The following is a 16,636-nucleotide window of genomic DNA, read 5'->3' as shown; positions in this document are numbered from 1 at the left end:
CCGCTTTACACTAGTCAATTCGAGAGATTACAAGAGTGTATGGAACAAATCAAAGTCAAGAAAGAAGTGTAAATAATGAAGTTTGCATAGAATGAAGGATCCAGTTTGGACATGAGAGATTTGTTGATGAAACAACTTAGAGTCAAGCAGAACTCTAAGATATCGGAAAACTGTAACCGTAGGAATGGAAATATCAGAAGGAACTGGGGTAGGCGAGGTCTGAGACAGTGGACCAGTGACCCGGCAAGCAACAGTTTTATTGGGATTGAGCATGCGCTAGTGATCTTTTAGCTAAGTGGCCAATGAAACATTTCTGAAGCAGGGTAGTGTCTATACAGAGAGGAGCCCTTAATGGCTCATCAGGAATTAGCTGAAATTAAATTTAGATCAAAAAGGAGACAATGATTTTGTTAGAAATGCATATTAATTAGTTTCTAGTACTGTTGCTGTTTGTAATATGATTTGGTTGAAGTTAGATGTCTGAAATTAGCACTGCCAGAGCAAGGTCAGTCACTATGATAGAATTTTCTAATAATGAGACTTACAAGTTTCATAAAAAGGAATTAAGAAAAGAATGGGGTGAGGGTGGTGGGAAGAAGCAAGAATTTTCATGGTGTGAAGTTCTTATCAATCTTATCTGTGAATTTTCAACAGGTATCTTCCATTAATTATAAGATATAAATATTTCATTTTCTGCCGTATCCAAAAGAAAATCGTAACCACTGTTATCCATGTTCTCAATTTTGTGCTGAGAGTACTATTGTGTCTTGGATTCTGTTTTATTTGTGTTTTAATCTAGTGTCACATCATTGTAAATCACATGGATAACATTTCTCTTCCTCCAAGAGATTAGAGTTTGAACTTGAACACAGAGGGGTTAAATGACCGTTCACTATCTCACAGCAATCATTCCTGTGTCGTGAGATTTTTTTTGCACCCAAGGGCACTTGAAATGCTGACCCATATTTGTAAAGTGCAGTATAAATTTGTAATTCTACATAACTAGAAAACCACTTAATGGCATATATCCAAATTCTTATTCAGTGTGCTGTTGTAGCTGATAAGTGTTTGTGTTTAAACAGGGTGGTAATTTGAGCAGTGAAGATTATGATGGGCGAACTCCCCTGCACATAGCATCTTGTGAAGGCAATGTTACTGTGGTTGAGTATTTACTGAAGAATGGGGCTACTGTTTATGCTAAGGATCGCTACGGGAGCACACCATTGCTAAATGCTGTGAAATTCAGGTAAAATATCAAACATTATAATTTGCACTATGTTAAGGCCCTCATTTTAGAAACTCATATACATGTAAATAATGGAACTTACAAGTGTATATAGCATACATGTGAAATTCCAATTTCAGAATTTTATATGAGGGAATTTATGAATATGCACAATCTACGTATACTTTACAAGGGGTTATATATTGGGTGGTCCATGGGTGGGCCTGGAATCTACACATGCATTCCCCTTCTTAGAAGGGGACTACACAACACCTTGATGTCGGGATTTACGCCTGCTCTATCCCACAAACATATTTGTGGCAAGGTTCTCCTGTGGGCAGGAGGTAAAGCTGCACTTCTTCCCAAAGGAGCACTATGCCACAACATGTAAGTGAGTTGAACCAACTCCCCTCCCTGCATCAAACCGTCCCTAGAACAGACCCCCTTGATGCTGTCTTGCATTACCTCCACCCCCCTCGGAATAGTAGACCCTCCCAGCAGTCCCAAACCCAACCACCATCTCCAGGGCCTACCCAGAGGGGATTCTTGCGGTCTAAGTTGGGGGTTGGAAGTGGTCGCCTTCTGCTTCCACACATCTGGCTCCGAGAAGAAAAATGGTGCCCATGACGCCTAATGGTAGTTTTGGGTACTATTGCTAGGGAAGGGTCATGGAATGCCCTGGGGAAGGGAATGCAAGACAGGAATTGGGGGGAGGGGGATTCTGATGTGCGGGAAATCTGATGCAGGAAGGGAAAACCTGATGTGGGGGGGCGGGGGTTGATTAAACATGTGAGATGCTACATGTATAGATTTTCAGGTTGGCTGTTTGACGTGTATGTGCTGCCATGTGCAGGTTTAAGTTGCTATTTTGAAACTATGCTTTCCTCCTGTATTTTTCCTGCATTTATATTTTAATTTGGATTTATTAACCAGTTTATGAAGAGATTCACCTAATATGGTGTACAGCAGATACAGCTTGACATAAAACTAACAATGTTGTTAAATAGCATAACAATAGTGAAATGGTCAATCATAGACATAAGTACAATCAATGAGGTAAACTTGCAGTTGGCAAATTGAAACCTAGAAATAGGAGTAACTTGTTATACTATTACAGATATACGCATTAAATAGCACTGTAAACAATCTGTAAAATTGATCCTCCTCCCGCATATAGCTGGCACCTAACTCACACATGTAGCACCTACACTTTTAGGGAAGGGACCTACACATGCACACCTGCCTTTCTAAAATGATAGCCAAATTCTACATGTAGTTATTTCCACATGTATTTTTGAGGATAGACATACTTTCTAAAATGCTCCTCCACATATGTATTTTTGTTTTGTATTGTAGTTACTTATTTCTTTTTCAGGAAAAGTATATCCCTGTGTATTGTAGGTATTCTTGGGCCTGAATTGGGGTGGGTTTCCCTATTGGGGAGATTGAGCATTCCTAAGTGGGCACTGATGTGAACAAACAGTTTGTCCCATCTAAAACCCTTCTCTTAAGTGTTTTCAGGCCAGTGATATAAGCAGCCAGCTTATAAGCTCCTGTAGTAAGGTTACCAGATGTCCCTGGCACCACCGATTACAGCCACCTCCTGTCCCTGATTTCATTGGTAACATAGGTTGCAGGACTTCTTTGGCTCCTGCAGCTTCTCTGTGCTACTTCTTTCACTTCTCCTCCAGCCTTTTTTACCCTAGCAATCTTCTTTCCACAGTTCACAATACAGTTCCTCTTCTCTTCCTCTATCAGCATGTTACTGCCCCTCACGCTGGCTTTTTGTTTATCTTTTAACTTCTTTCTACCAGTAGTATTTTCTTAAGTGTCCCCAGTACCACCACATCTTAGCAGGGAACCAATCTTTTGTGCCGGGTTGCAGTGTGATTTGTTATACAGTTGTAGCAGCCTAATCCCCTTGCAGCAGGAGGACAGTTAGCGCCCTGTTGCGCACTGGCAGCACAGAAAAAGGAAAGAGTCTGCTGAGGTTTGCTTTAACTGCTGTATTTCCTGAAATGGCAAGCAGCTTAAGAAAAAAAAACAGTTTTATGACATCATCTAATGCAATAATATAGTAGTCTTCAAAAGGTATGTATGTGATTCTGGGAAAGGAGGCGAGCAGGTTAGAAAACAGTGCCATTGCACCCTCATTTGCATACTAATGTTTGCTACATATTTTACATGCTGCATAATCAAAGGATTCTCAACAAATGCATCACTTTTCTGGTTCTACAGAGGGAAATGGAATAAGGACTCTGGAGGTACTCCTTGAGCCAGTGGATTCATTGGAAACTATTGACAATTACTTTTAAGGCCTACAAGATTGGTCTCCCCCATTATCTCCTACCTGTCTTCTTTGCTGCATAAATTATCATTGGCTGGTTCTTCCCAGTCCCAAATCTGCTCAGCTTGAATCTACCAGGCACCATCCCTTCTACTTCATGACCCCTTTCTTTTGGAACTCGCTTTCCCTGAACGTCCGTGCCAAATTATCTTTCAAAAATTTCAAGTCTCCATAAAAGCCTGGCATTTTCATCAAGCTTTTAACTCTACATAAGATCCCATATAGGATTTCTACAGCTGAATCCACTGCTATTCCATTACCTTTCTTCCCACCTACCTTTATTGACTCTATTTCCCCCTGTTTTTCTTGCGGTGATTTTTGAGGATGACAGCTTTTAGGACGAGTGCATTGTTCTTTCCTATCTCTTACTGTAGTTCCTTTCCTACCCTGAAATTTAATTTAAGTTTGTAAACTGCTTAGAGCTACAAGTTAGCTTAGGCGGAATAGCAAGTTTTAATAAACTATAAAGTCAATTTTTTTTAATAAACTTATTAGCAATCCTCACAATGCACAAAAACATATAGAGTCAAGCACTGAAAAAAACTCAAAACAGATATATAGCATCTAACTAGAGAATAGAAACTGTCCAAGAACTGTTCTGTTTCTTTCTGTTCCAGGCTACTTAACCCAAAAAATAAAAATGAGAGAGAAAATAATTGCAGAATCCCATAGGCCTTCCCTGTTGTAGGCCTTAGTGTTCTGTATTTTTAGCTTAAGACATCTTGGGTAGCTATTCCCAGCTGTAATAAACATCTTGTCCTTGGAGAAAGTTACTCAACTGTAGCATGTGTTTACTGAGCACAGCAGGATGCGTACTCGTACATACCTGCCCGTCTCTTTTTGAAGCTGAATTTTATAAGTTGTACATATTATAGTGACCAGGTCCCGCACAATATATATATATGCGGTGCAATGCATTCAAAAACTTTTGGAAAAAAATCTGGGGAGCATTCTTGCATGGGCTTTGTTGAATGACATCCACCCTCCCCCTCCACCCCTTCATCCGGTCACATCAGCCATTTGTAAGAATATGCATCGTGCTGTCCTTGGAGAGCATCTGCTACAGGTGAGTAACTCGTTTTACTTGAGCAGATTAGGAACTGACTCATTTATGTTTCTGAATATATTCATGTTTATAGACACACAAGTGAAAAAATATTGAGTCCTTTGCTTCAAGAGTATTTGGATAAATAAGCAGTTAAGAATCAACCTATTTGGATAGTTGGCTTTGAATTATATTGTGCAACTAAGTCCAGTTCAATTGACAGCCAAATTGTGGTAGTCATACAGGTATAATTTCCCATATAAGTACATAAGAATAGCCGTACGGGGTCATAATGGTCCCTGTAACCCAGTTTCCTGCTTCCAACAGTGGCCAATCCAGATAACAAGTACCTGACAGAAACCCAATTAGTAGCAACATATATAGCATGATTCTTTTAGAAGTGTTCTAGCTGTTTCCCACATTTACAAGTACCTTCTTAGCAACTCCCGCACTAAATGTACTGGTTTACGTAGATGCTGGAAGGAAGACATATACCAACCTATGTCTGATAAGCTGTGGGAACAGCTTTGGAAGTCCCTTTTCCGGTTCTCTAACTCTTCTAATACTATAAAGTCTATGTATTTCTTTATGCATAGATCTCTTTGGACACCATATAAGTTGCATGTTATCAATTCCTCTAACTCTAGTATATGCTGGTCTTGCCAGTCTCAAGTGGGTACTATAAAGCATCTTACCTTTGATTGTGTGTGCCTTCGTAAGTATTGCTCACAGCTGGTAGACATTTTTCACCTTCCTGGCTCACTCACTCATCAATTTGTGATTCTCAGGGATCAGTATTACAAGAGTCTACTGACTCCTAGTGAAGGGGCTCTTGTTAGCACCCTGGTTTCTTTAGCATTGAAGGTAATCTTCTCCCATTGGAAGTCTTTACATCAGGCTACCTACCAGGAATGGTGGAACTTAGTGCTCCAAATTTACAAATTCGAATCACACCTTGCAAAGAAATCTTCTCGTTTTGCTTCATATAGAGAAAAATGGCTACCACTTGTCTCTTATTTTGATACGGTACAAAGATAAGTACTAAATTTGATGTATTTGTTGGCATATGCATGCTTTATACTTTGATTTGTATTCTCCAGCCCCCCCCCCCCCCCTTTCCCTCTTCTTTTCCTCTTTCCTCCCTCTCTCTTGTTTTCACTTAATTTGATTCTGGATGTAGATTGCTGCTTCTTACATGTGAGCTCCGGTATTGCCTTACTTTGTAAAATGTTACTTGTTGTTATGTTGTGAGCTCTTGATTGTATCTGTATCAAAAATCAATAAAAGAAATTAAACTGTAAAAAAAAAAAAAAAAAAAGTGTTCTAGCTTTACCACATGATAAGTTAGGATATTTTCTCCTGAACTATAAATGTTGAAATTTTTTTTTTAATAGTTATTTCATTCTTGTGTTTCATTTGAATGGTGAGGACATGTAATTTAGTTTGAAGGTATAAATATCATTTTCTGGATGAAAGAAGAGCTGAATCTGGGGACTTGCTGAAAATAAGACACAAATCAGTGTTTTTATTCGGGCATGCTGGACACACCTACATTTTTTTTCTTTCTTCATGCACGGAGTATGGAATGCATTTTGATAGTTCCTGTTTTGCCAAGTATCTTCACAATCTTTTCATGTGCAAAGAATACAATTTTCCAGTCCTGCACAAATCAGCCAACCTTCTGAGATGTTATTTTTGGCAACTGCTAAATAAATAAATAGACTGATGAATAAATAAAAGGTGTCTTGAATTGTTTACCAACAGTCTTTTGAGTGGCTGCAAGATCTCAGTGCAAATAATTTTTCAGGGTGAACTGTTAGGGAAGAAGGGACATGAAGGTGATGTGAAGGTTGACAGGAAGGTATCAAGAGCCTTTCAATAAAAGAAATGAGAGATTTTCTATTAGATATTAAAAGGTGTTTGAGGAGTCAAGTGCATTCCTGCCAACTGCAAATATTTAACTGGTTTAGAAATAATGACTCAGCTTTTCACACTTGATGCTGATATGTACAGTTTTCGTTTCACTGAATTTCATTCAAATTCCTTTCTGCATAACACCTCATATAATTCTGACTAGAGGATCAAATAGGGGGAGTGATGTACTTTATCAGTTGTCTCTTTGCATTTACTGGGAAAATTATGTTGCTGTGTGATGCATGCATAGCTTAAAACTGTGATAGCAAAAGGATCCAGCTAAATTTTGAGTTCTTTGTTTTTTCAAGTATGTTCTGGTATGCATTTGTTGATTTGAGGTTGTTAACTGCTTTTTGGCATAATTGAGAATGCATTGCTGAATTCTAATCTGAAGAAGTGAGAAAACAGGAAAAGTAAGCTCACTTTTACTGGAAATGAAAAACAAGTATTACCTGAGCAAATACAAAATGAATTAGGATGATATAGAAGTTTTTGTATCTAGCTATTCCTTTAGATGCATTTTGCAATTTCTTATACAGTATCTGACATCATGATATATCATGTCATTTTTGATTCTGTACATTCAGAATAGTTCCTAATTGAAATGTGTCTCTAATCAGACCCTTTTTTGTCTTGACAATTATTTCAATGAAGCTTGTTAGAGAAAAATCAATGTTTTCTGTTTTCTTAAAGGAACTTTGAAGTAATACGTCTTTTGCGCCAAACTGGAGCTCACCTTTCTAGGGAGGAACTTGGAGATGTTGGAACGAAGCTTTGTAGGTAAACATATTTTTTTAAGTGTGTATTTTCATCTCATTTTATTTATCATGACTCCCCAGGAGAATTCCATTGTGTAAATCGGGTCCTCTTACTGGCCAAGAAATGAAAGGAAAATATTGTTAGGAAGTCTTCTCCATTTGCCTTTTCCCCTGTCTCACTTTCCAAAGCCCAAATACATCACCTAATAGGTAGATACTCAAACACTTGCTGAGCAGACATGATAACTGCATAATTTTAGCTGGCCATCTTTGGTCAAATTTTCGGCTGTGCCTAACTGATTCCACTTCCTCCCCTGCAACAACTCAGCATCTTCCTTTTCTCTCTCCCCATTCTTTAAATTAAAAAAAAAAAAAAAAGAGTTGACTGCACTCCCACACTTCAGAAGGAAGATTGTATGCCCCCTATATGGCAAAGTTGGGATTGAGCACAATAAGCGTGGTGTAATATTCTAAAATAACATTACCATAGCTGCGTGCAAGGTGTGAGGCTTGGGATGCTCTTCAGACTTTTCAAAATGTCCTAACCAGGCAGTGGAGTTCTTACAACCTTCTCCTACCTGCATCACAAATCCTCTAAGTTCTTTGGGGCAGTGGTGTAACCAGGCCCAGGGCTAATATGGGTGGGCACTATGTATACAGATATGAATAGTGTTTCTTGGGATACTACACAATAATGCCTTAGAATGCACTTAATGATGGATTTCTAAGAAGTCTGCCCAACAGCTGCCCTGCATCAACATAAACCACATACATAATGAAAAAACTGATATTTTAAAATATAGTTACATTGAGGGAGGGAGGGGGACCTGGGCCATCAGATAAGTCCCTGGGGAGGTGGAGGGTGGGGTGGAGTTGGGAGGTGGGGACTGGGAGGGGACTGAGAGGGTTTGGGAGGGAGAGGGGAGATGTTATTACGTTAACTAAAGGGAATTCGCTGGTGGGGGAGGGGCCTTAAGGTGGGAGGGGGCGGAATAAAGTTGAGGGTGTATGGAGAGAAAATTGTTTAATTGGTTCTATGTATGGTAGTACCTGTATGGATTTAGTCTCGCAATGATATATGTTTACTTTTATTGTGACCATATGAATATGCCTCCAATAAAAATGTTGAAACATAAATATAGTTACATTATCCCATATCTTAAACTTGACCAGAGATAAGTCTACTATAATGGCAAACATTTCAACACACGAGACAAGGATCCTGCAGAATAATTACAGCGATGGCATATATCCTTCAAACTTTGCTTGATCACAAATGTAAATGCCTGATTAAGCAGATCAGGTAAATACCTTTGAGTCTTTTCCCCTTCCTTTGGCTCTTATAGCTTCTTAGAGCCTATGCTGCAAACCTTAACACCAATTCGAATAACAGTACCTTTAAAAAGGCAGCAGTGAATATACACAACAGCAATATGTACCCCATTGGAAAAGCCAGACTCGGAGATCCCCATGCAAACCACATGCCAGCAGAATCTCTCACCTACTCGGTCACATGAAGAACACAAACCAACCCTCATCAATTACAGAATAAAGGACCAAAAATTAGAAATTGTCCTGTAGCCCAGCATCAACTTTTCCCTTCCCTACCCCTCCCCCCAACCATCACCATAACCCAGCATCAGCCCTTCCCTACCCATCCATCCATCCCCATAGCCTGGCATCAGCCTTTCCCTTCCCTACCTCCATCTATCCCAGTAGCCCAGCATCAGCCCTTCCCTTCTCCACCATCCATCCCATAGGAAGGGGAAAGGGAAATGGGACTTGATATACCGCCTTTCTGAGGTTTTTTGCAACTACATTCAAAGCGGTTTACATATATTCAGGTACTTATTTTGTACCAGGGGCAGTGGAGAGTTAAGTGACTTGCCCAGAGTCACAAGGAGCTGCAGTGGGAATCGAACTCAGTTCCCCAGGATCAAAGTCCAGTGCACTAACCACTAGTCTACTCCTCCATCGGCCCTACCCTACCTCCCCTCAGCGTCAGCCTTGCCTTACCCATCCCCCCCAACCCTGAAGCACACCAGCATTAAATATAAGACCTTTTGTTTTTGTTGTATTTTTTTAATGTCCTGGGCACTGCAGAGCCCACTTCCACCCAGTCGCTTGCCTACATTAAGTTTAATTTTTTTTTAAACCTGCAGAGACTATCTCCACTGAAAAACTCACAACATGAAAAATATATATAACATTTTAACCTAGGTACTATTAAAATTTGGTGGGTTTCTGGGTGGGGGTGGACTCTTCACTACCTGGGGGGGGGGGGGAAGGTATATTTATTTAATCATTAATTAAATATACCTTTTTCCCCCCTAGGCATTGAAGAGTCCACCCCTACCCAGAAGCCCACCACCAGCAAGCATTACAGTATAGTAGTACACATTAAAAAATATTTATTTTACCTGGGCTTAGACAGGTGGCCGATGGGGGAGACTGGAGTGCTGGCTCCTGTGCATGTTGGGGGGGCCGCAGGGGAATGTTGAGGCCTGGGGAGGATAAAAAAAAGGCTGATCCTGATCAATCGAGGGCACTGTAGAGGAACCACAACACTGGCAGCAGCCAGCAGACTTTCTCTTGCACCACTGCGGTGCCTTTGTGTGCATTGGGGGACAGGCAAGATAAGGTAGAGTGAAACCAGACGCCGGATGGTCGGTCTTGAGGGAGGGCAGTAGTGGTGCGGGGCAGGTGTGTGGCACCGCACTAGAGCAGCTGATGCCCAACGGACTTCCGGATCAGGGCCCATACTTCGGTGCACTTAAAAAAAAAAAAGACTTGGACTGGAGGAGAGCTTCTGGCTGCAGGCTGCCTAATAGCATGTGGTTAAGCCACGGCAGAAAGGCTGTGTACTCCCACTGATAACCTGTGCCTATCGGAATAAGCTGTGTGGGCCTGAACCCAGATTGGGTGGGCCTGGGCCCACCTAGGCCACCTGTGGATGCGCCCTTACTTTGGGGGCTCCCGCTGAGTTAGGGTGCTGTGAAGGCCCGAAACTGTAAGCTCATTATCAGATATTTCAATGAAAAATTCCCATGTCCAGTCTCCCTTTCTACCATTTAAAAGCCTGTTATCTAAGGAAGTGATATAATGTTTAATCTGGCAATAAGCAAATCTGTTACCCCAAGTGACCCCTATTTTATTTTGTAGCTTTTCAAACAGGAGCAAGCCCTCTTCTCTATTCAGTAAATGCTCCACTAAATATATACTTTTTTTGTTTCCATAAAGCGAAGATGTTGTTATTCAGTCCGAGTTCAAAAGTTACATTCTCCCTTATGGAAACCTAGTCTGTGACCACAGGATCACCCCCTAAATGTTGCACAAGCAGCTTCTACACATCCCGCATCAGGCCTAGCAAGAGGCTTCGCTGGAGGTCTTTAGTAAGCCAAACTGACCGATGATGAAGTAAAGAATAAAAGTAGTACGAGGCATAATACGCCCTTTCAAAGTCCAACGGAGTATGTTTGGAGCTATGGTGGAACCAATCCCCCATGTGCCTTAGCAAGCAGGCATGATTGTAGAATTTCACATTAGGAAGTCCCAAAACTCCCCTGATGCCAGCCTCCCACCAAAAAAGAAAAACGCATCTTTGGTTTCCTATGAGCCCAACAAAATTGGGAAACAAGATGATTAAGACTCTTAAGACCCTTTTGTAAAAGGCACAATTTCCTGTGAGCGAAACAAAATTGGGAAACAAGATGATTAAGATGCTTCAGACACTTTTGTAAAAGGCGCAAAGATAGTGTTTGCAACAGATAAAGCCATTTCAGATAGAGCACCATTTTCACCAAGCTTATTCAGCTTATCGGCGTCAGGGGACGATCCCTCCAGCTTTCCAGTTGACTTCTAGTAGCCTCCATAAGAACTGATATATCAAAGAAGCATCCATTGCTAACTATGTCCAAGTACTTAAAATAACTGTCCGCCCAACGCAGTGGAAATACCTGGCCCTAGGAACGTCGCAGGCACGCAGACAACGGTAATGACTCCGATTTAGTTACTTTTAATCTAAAGCCTGCATAATCCCCATATTCCCTAAAAGTTTCCAAAAGTGCCAGCAGGAAGTGTTTCAAATGTTAGTAAGATGGACCAAAATATCATCAGCAAATGCTGCCACCTTAAAGCAAAGAGGCCTTACCTACACTCCCTGAAATAGCTGGATGGCCCATGACATCCCGAAATAGGGGGTCTGAAGATAATACAAAAAGGAGAGGAGAGAAAGGGCAACCTTACCTTGCCCCCTAGAAAATAGAGAAGTCAGGCAAGTCTATGCCATTTACCAATAAACGAGCCCGAGAGGCAGAATATAAGGCCTTAATGACTGATATAAAAGCACTGTAAAACCCATATTTATTCAAATACATCGAAAAGAAAATCCCAATGTACACGCTTGCGGGTATCACATCGTGTAGTGTCTTTTGGAGAGGGTGTAGTTAGTGATAGTCCTTGAGAGGATCTTAGTGTCCTTGGATGTGTGTAGAGGATCATCCTATTCTTCAGGCACTCGGGGCCATTTCCTTTAAGGGCCTTGAAGATTAGACATAGAGGGTTTTTTTTTTTTCCATATCAATTTTTATTGATAACACTTGAACACAATACATCAAATAATTCGAACAATACATGAGAGATGTCATCAAGCGTATAATTTTCCTCCCTCTTCCCCCAACTCCCCCCCCCCCTCTCTATCCCCACCCTCAACTTTTTCCCACTACTGGTTCTGTTAACAGTTCAATATCTTGCTTCTCGCAACGGGTGTCAGAGTGTCCCAAAACGGGAGCCAGACTTTACAGAACTGGTCTCCCTTTTTCGAGGCTAAGTCTCCCACTTTTTTCTTTTCTAGCATGCAGCATTGCATCATGGCTCCTCGCCATTGCGGTGTTCCAGGTGAGTCTGGTTGTAACCACAATTGTAATATGGTACGTTTGCCCATTAAGACTACTCTTTTCAAGAACTCTTTAAGTCCCTCTGGAGACTTTCCACGAATCCTATAGACATCAAATAGCTGTCCTGGCGTTGGTTGCCAGTATATGTTCCACATTTGCGATACTTGTTGTCCCAGTTTTATCCAGAAGGGGGTCACTTTTGAGCAATACCAAAACATATGCCCTAGAGAGGCTCCCACAGTTCCACATTTTGGGCAGTCGTCTGTTGTTCTCAGGGTCGCCTTATAAGCCCTGTGTGGTGATATGTACAGTCTCATGATAAATTTGTAGTGCATTTCCTGCCAAGTCACATTCTCTGTCACCCGATACAGACCCATTAAGCACAGTTTGATCTGTTCTGGGTCCGGTTTCCACCGCAGCTCCTGATGCCATTGTTGTGACACTTGCGTGTAGTCAAGTGTCCCCTGTAAATCTCTTAGATGATGATGGAAGTACTTAAGCGGTACTTTTAACTGTGCTTCCAGGCCCAGCATCTCACTCATGGATTCCCATACTTGCTGAGTAAGAGCCAATGCAGGCAATGTTCGTATGTAATGTTTGAGCTGCATATATTGAAAATAGTCTTTCTGTCCAAGTCCGAATTCTGTTCACAGGGCCTGGAATGTTTTAATAGTCCCTGTCTCAGACACCACCTGAAATAAGAATTTAATATTACAAATCTCCCATTTCCTAAACAAAGCAGATTTCCCCCCCTCTGGGAATGCTAGGTTTCCTTTAATGGGTAGTAGTGGAGACACTACACTGTTCCATTTGTTTTTCTTACTCAACCATTTCCATGTTTTCCGCAAAGGGTTCAGTAGAAATCTATATGGGCCCAAGTTTGGGAGTTCTTCTGATGGGGCATGTAGCCAGTAAGCAAATCCCATTGGGGCCATCAGCAAGGTTTCCACTTTCGTGCAGGAGAAAAACTCCCTTGAGCGAAACCAGTCCAATAAGTGCCTCAAATTACAGGCGATTGGTACAAGTTTTAAGTAAAGTAGCCCCAACCCCCCTTTTAGACACGGTCTCATAAGCTTATGTAATCCAATGTGTGCACGTTTTCCCTGCCACAAGAATGTTGTAAGGGTTTTATGTAGCCACCTCTCCTCTTTATATCCCAATATAGCAGGAATCATCTGGAAGATGTATGTCCATTTGGGAAAAATAAACATGTTATACATGGTGATTCTTCCTCTCAAAGACAGAGGTAGGCCCTGCCATCCCTGCAGAGCTTCTTTTGTATGTCTCTTCAAGGGGTCTATATTCTCTTTGTACAGATTTGTTAAATCCCTCGGTACATTAACCCCTAGGTATTTGAGCGTGCCCACGGCCCATTGAAAGGGAAAAGGTCCCTCCCACTCCTTTTGCATTGTTTCCTGTACTGAAAGGGCCAGTGATTTTTGCAAATTTAATTGTAACCCTGAGTAGAACCCAAATTCGTCTATGACTTCTAGTAGGCGTTGGACTGAGGTCTTCGGTTGAGTAAGTGTAAGGAGCATATCGTCAGCAAAGGCCAGTGTTTTTATTAATGTCCCGTGTAGAGTGACTCCCTGTATGTCCGGGTCTAGTAGCATTGTGCGCAAGAGTGGCTCTAAGTATAAAAGGAACAATAGAGGGGATAAAGGGCATCCCTGCCTGGTGCCGCGCTCTACTCTAAAGGGTTTAGATCTGGTGCCATTTATTAATATTTGGGCTGTGGTGTTTTTGTATAGTGTTTTCGTGGCATCTAAAAACCAGCCATCCAAACCTGTGTGTTCAAGTACCTGAAACATGTAATCCCAGTTAACTTTATCAAACGCTTTGGCTGCATCTAGGCTAACCAATAGGAGAGGATCTCCTGTAGCCTGCCCATACGCCACTGCTAAGAGGGCTTTCCGTACCTGTTGAACCGCCTGACGGCCCTTAACAAACCCCGCCTGGTGTTCTCCGATCAACATTGGTATGTGATACGTCAGTCTATTTGCCAGTATTCGGGACAGGATCTTGACATCAACATTTATAAGGGAGATGGGTCTATAGGATTCTACTTGATCTTTAGGTTTACCCGGCTTGGGAATTAAGGTAATCAACGCTTCGTTCTCTCTGGGCGAAAAGGATCCCCTAGCAACCACTGCATCTAAATAGTCCGCCAACGCTCCACACAGTTGTGGTGTCAGCATTTTATAATATTCATTGGAGAAGCCGTCCAATCCTGGTGCTGATCCTATTTGTAAGGCTTTTATTACTTTAAGTACTTCTTGTGTTTGTAGGGGCGCAGATAATATTTGACGGGCTTCTTCTGGCAATCGTGGCATTTTTGCATCTTCTAAATAATCTTTAGTCAGGGGGCCTTGGATCCTATTTTTGGGAGTATACATCTGTGTAAAGTGTTCATAGAACGTATTTACTATGTCTTGTAATTGGTTAAGTTTGTCTCCCTTAGAGTTTTCAATCACTGGGATAAATCGCTGTACAGTGGTTGCCTTTGCTACCCTTGCCAATAGTTTCCCAGATTTATTCCCAAATCGCTGAAAATTTAGCCGTCGTGCTGTTAATTGTTTCTTTGCTTGCTCATGTATCAGTGAATTTAATGCTACTAGGGCTGCTGACATTGAGTCTCTATTGGCTATTGTTGGGTTACTCAAGTATTTCCTCTTGGCCTTCACATATACTGTTTCTGAGCGTAGTATCCCGGCCGCCAGGCGCTTTTTCCTAGCACACTGAAATGCTATTACTTCTCCCCTCATAACCGCCTTAGAAGCTTCCCAATATGTTATAGGTGAGTCACATGATATCAGGTTTGTATCTTCGTATAATTGCCATTTTTCTTGCAGGTGAGCTAGCAGTTGTTTATCCTGATACAGATATGCCGGGAATCTCCATTTGTTACCCTCTCCACCACTCCCACCTACGTTGATTTCCACCCAGATCATGTTATGGTCCGATATTTCCATAGGGCCAATATTGGCTTTCTGGACTTTAAAGAACCAGGATTGTGATATCAGTATGTAATCAATTCTAGACCAGGAAGAGTGTACTTTAGATTGATGTGTATAGTCCTTTGTGGTAGGATGGAGGGCACGCCACGGATCAATTAATTGGAGATGTTTACAGAGCGCTGGTATCCCTTTCCCTTTACCCAACCCTGGAATAGCCGTGGATGAGGATCTATCCAGACTCAGGTCTAGTACTTGATTGAAGTCTCCCGCCCATATCCAGGGGGCATCATTATGTTTCAGTCCTAATGCTATAAGGGTCTGGAAAAAATTTTGGCTATAAGCATTTGGGGCATATATTGCACAGATGTAAAACTTTTGCCCTTGGTAGTTTATCTGTAAGAGTACAATTCGTCCCTCAGTGTCTCTGTGGATTAATTTGGTTGTACAAGGTAGTCCCTTATGAATGAGTATTACTACCCCGCTCTTCCTATTACCTGAAGAGGAGAAGTGGCTTTCACCCACCCATTGTTGACAGAGTTTTTTATGTTCTGTGTCGGACAACTTTGTTTCGTGTAAGCAGGCAATATCTATACCTTGCCGCTTTATCTGGGTCAGGATTTTATATCGTTTTACCGGTGATGTAATACCTGAAACATTCCATGATAATATTTTAAGTCCAGATCGACTAATCTTTGCTTTGTTTCATTGAGACTATTATAAATATCATCAAGGTAGTCCTCCGGGAGCCCAGCCTCCCCCGGAGGGTGTATGATTTAAAGTGTGATTTAATGTGTGGGAGAACTTGCATTGTCTCTAACACTCCATATGCAAGAACAGACATTATTAAGAACCTCCCCTCAATTTTGCTACGTATCCCCACTCCTATCATTTCCCTCCCTCCCTATAGCTAAACCCCTTTCCTCCCCCCCTTGTTCCCAAAATTGCCTCGAGAGGGATAGCCCCATCTAGGCAGAGTCACAGCATGCCGGTTCCCCGCGCACCTCCAGGCCCCTCAATGTTACAATTAAGCTTATAAAGTTATAACCTCTATGTATAATGTCTTTACATCATTGTTTATCCCGTCAGGACAGTTCAATCAATCACAAGTTATGCTCACCACCACATGTCCAAAACCGGATCAAGCCGGTGCTTCCTGGCTTTTCAGTTCTTGGTTAATGTATTGCAATGCTGAGTGTTCTGATGTAAAGGATATCCATTTCCCGTTTTTCATGATTTTTAATGTAGCAGGGTAAAGTAGCATAAATCTGGTGTTTTGTTCAATCAAAGCTGTACACACCGGGTGGAATTTTCTTCTTCTTTCTTGTATGTTGGCTGAGTAATCTTGAAATATGCGGATTTGGGCACCCGCGTAGGTTAGGGAATCTCTTTTCTGACGGAAGCCCTGTAGAATTTCTTCTTTATGGATATAGTTGTGAACTTTCATAATTACTACTCTGGGTTTTGATCCATTTTGGCGTGGTTTTCCCAGCCTGTG

At 41.5% G+C, this 16,636-nt stretch overlaps 1 protein-coding gene across 1 annotated transcript in view; it reads left to right on the top strand.

Moving 5' to 3' along the window:
* ASPG (asparaginase) overlaps window positions 1–16,636 on the top strand; it is a 144,926-nt gene that overhangs the window by 114,874 nt on the left and 13,416 nt on the right. Inside the window, exons 12-13 of the mRNA XM_030213781.1 lie at window positions 1,083–1,246; window positions 7,225–7,311. Coding sequence (XP_030069641.1) covers window positions 1,083–1,246; window positions 7,225–7,311 — 251 coding nt within the window. The remainder of the gene's footprint in view (window positions 1–1,082; window positions 1,247–7,224; window positions 7,312–16,636) is intronic.

The sequence above is a fragment of the Microcaecilia unicolor genome, chromosome 9, assembly GCF_901765095.1.
Source record: "Microcaecilia unicolor chromosome 9, aMicUni1.1, whole genome shotgun sequence".
In the NCBI taxonomy this organism is placed as follows: Eukaryota; Metazoa; Chordata; class Amphibia; order Gymnophiona; family Siphonopidae; genus Microcaecilia; species Microcaecilia unicolor.
This window is presented reverse-complemented; position numbering and strand designations above follow the sequence as displayed.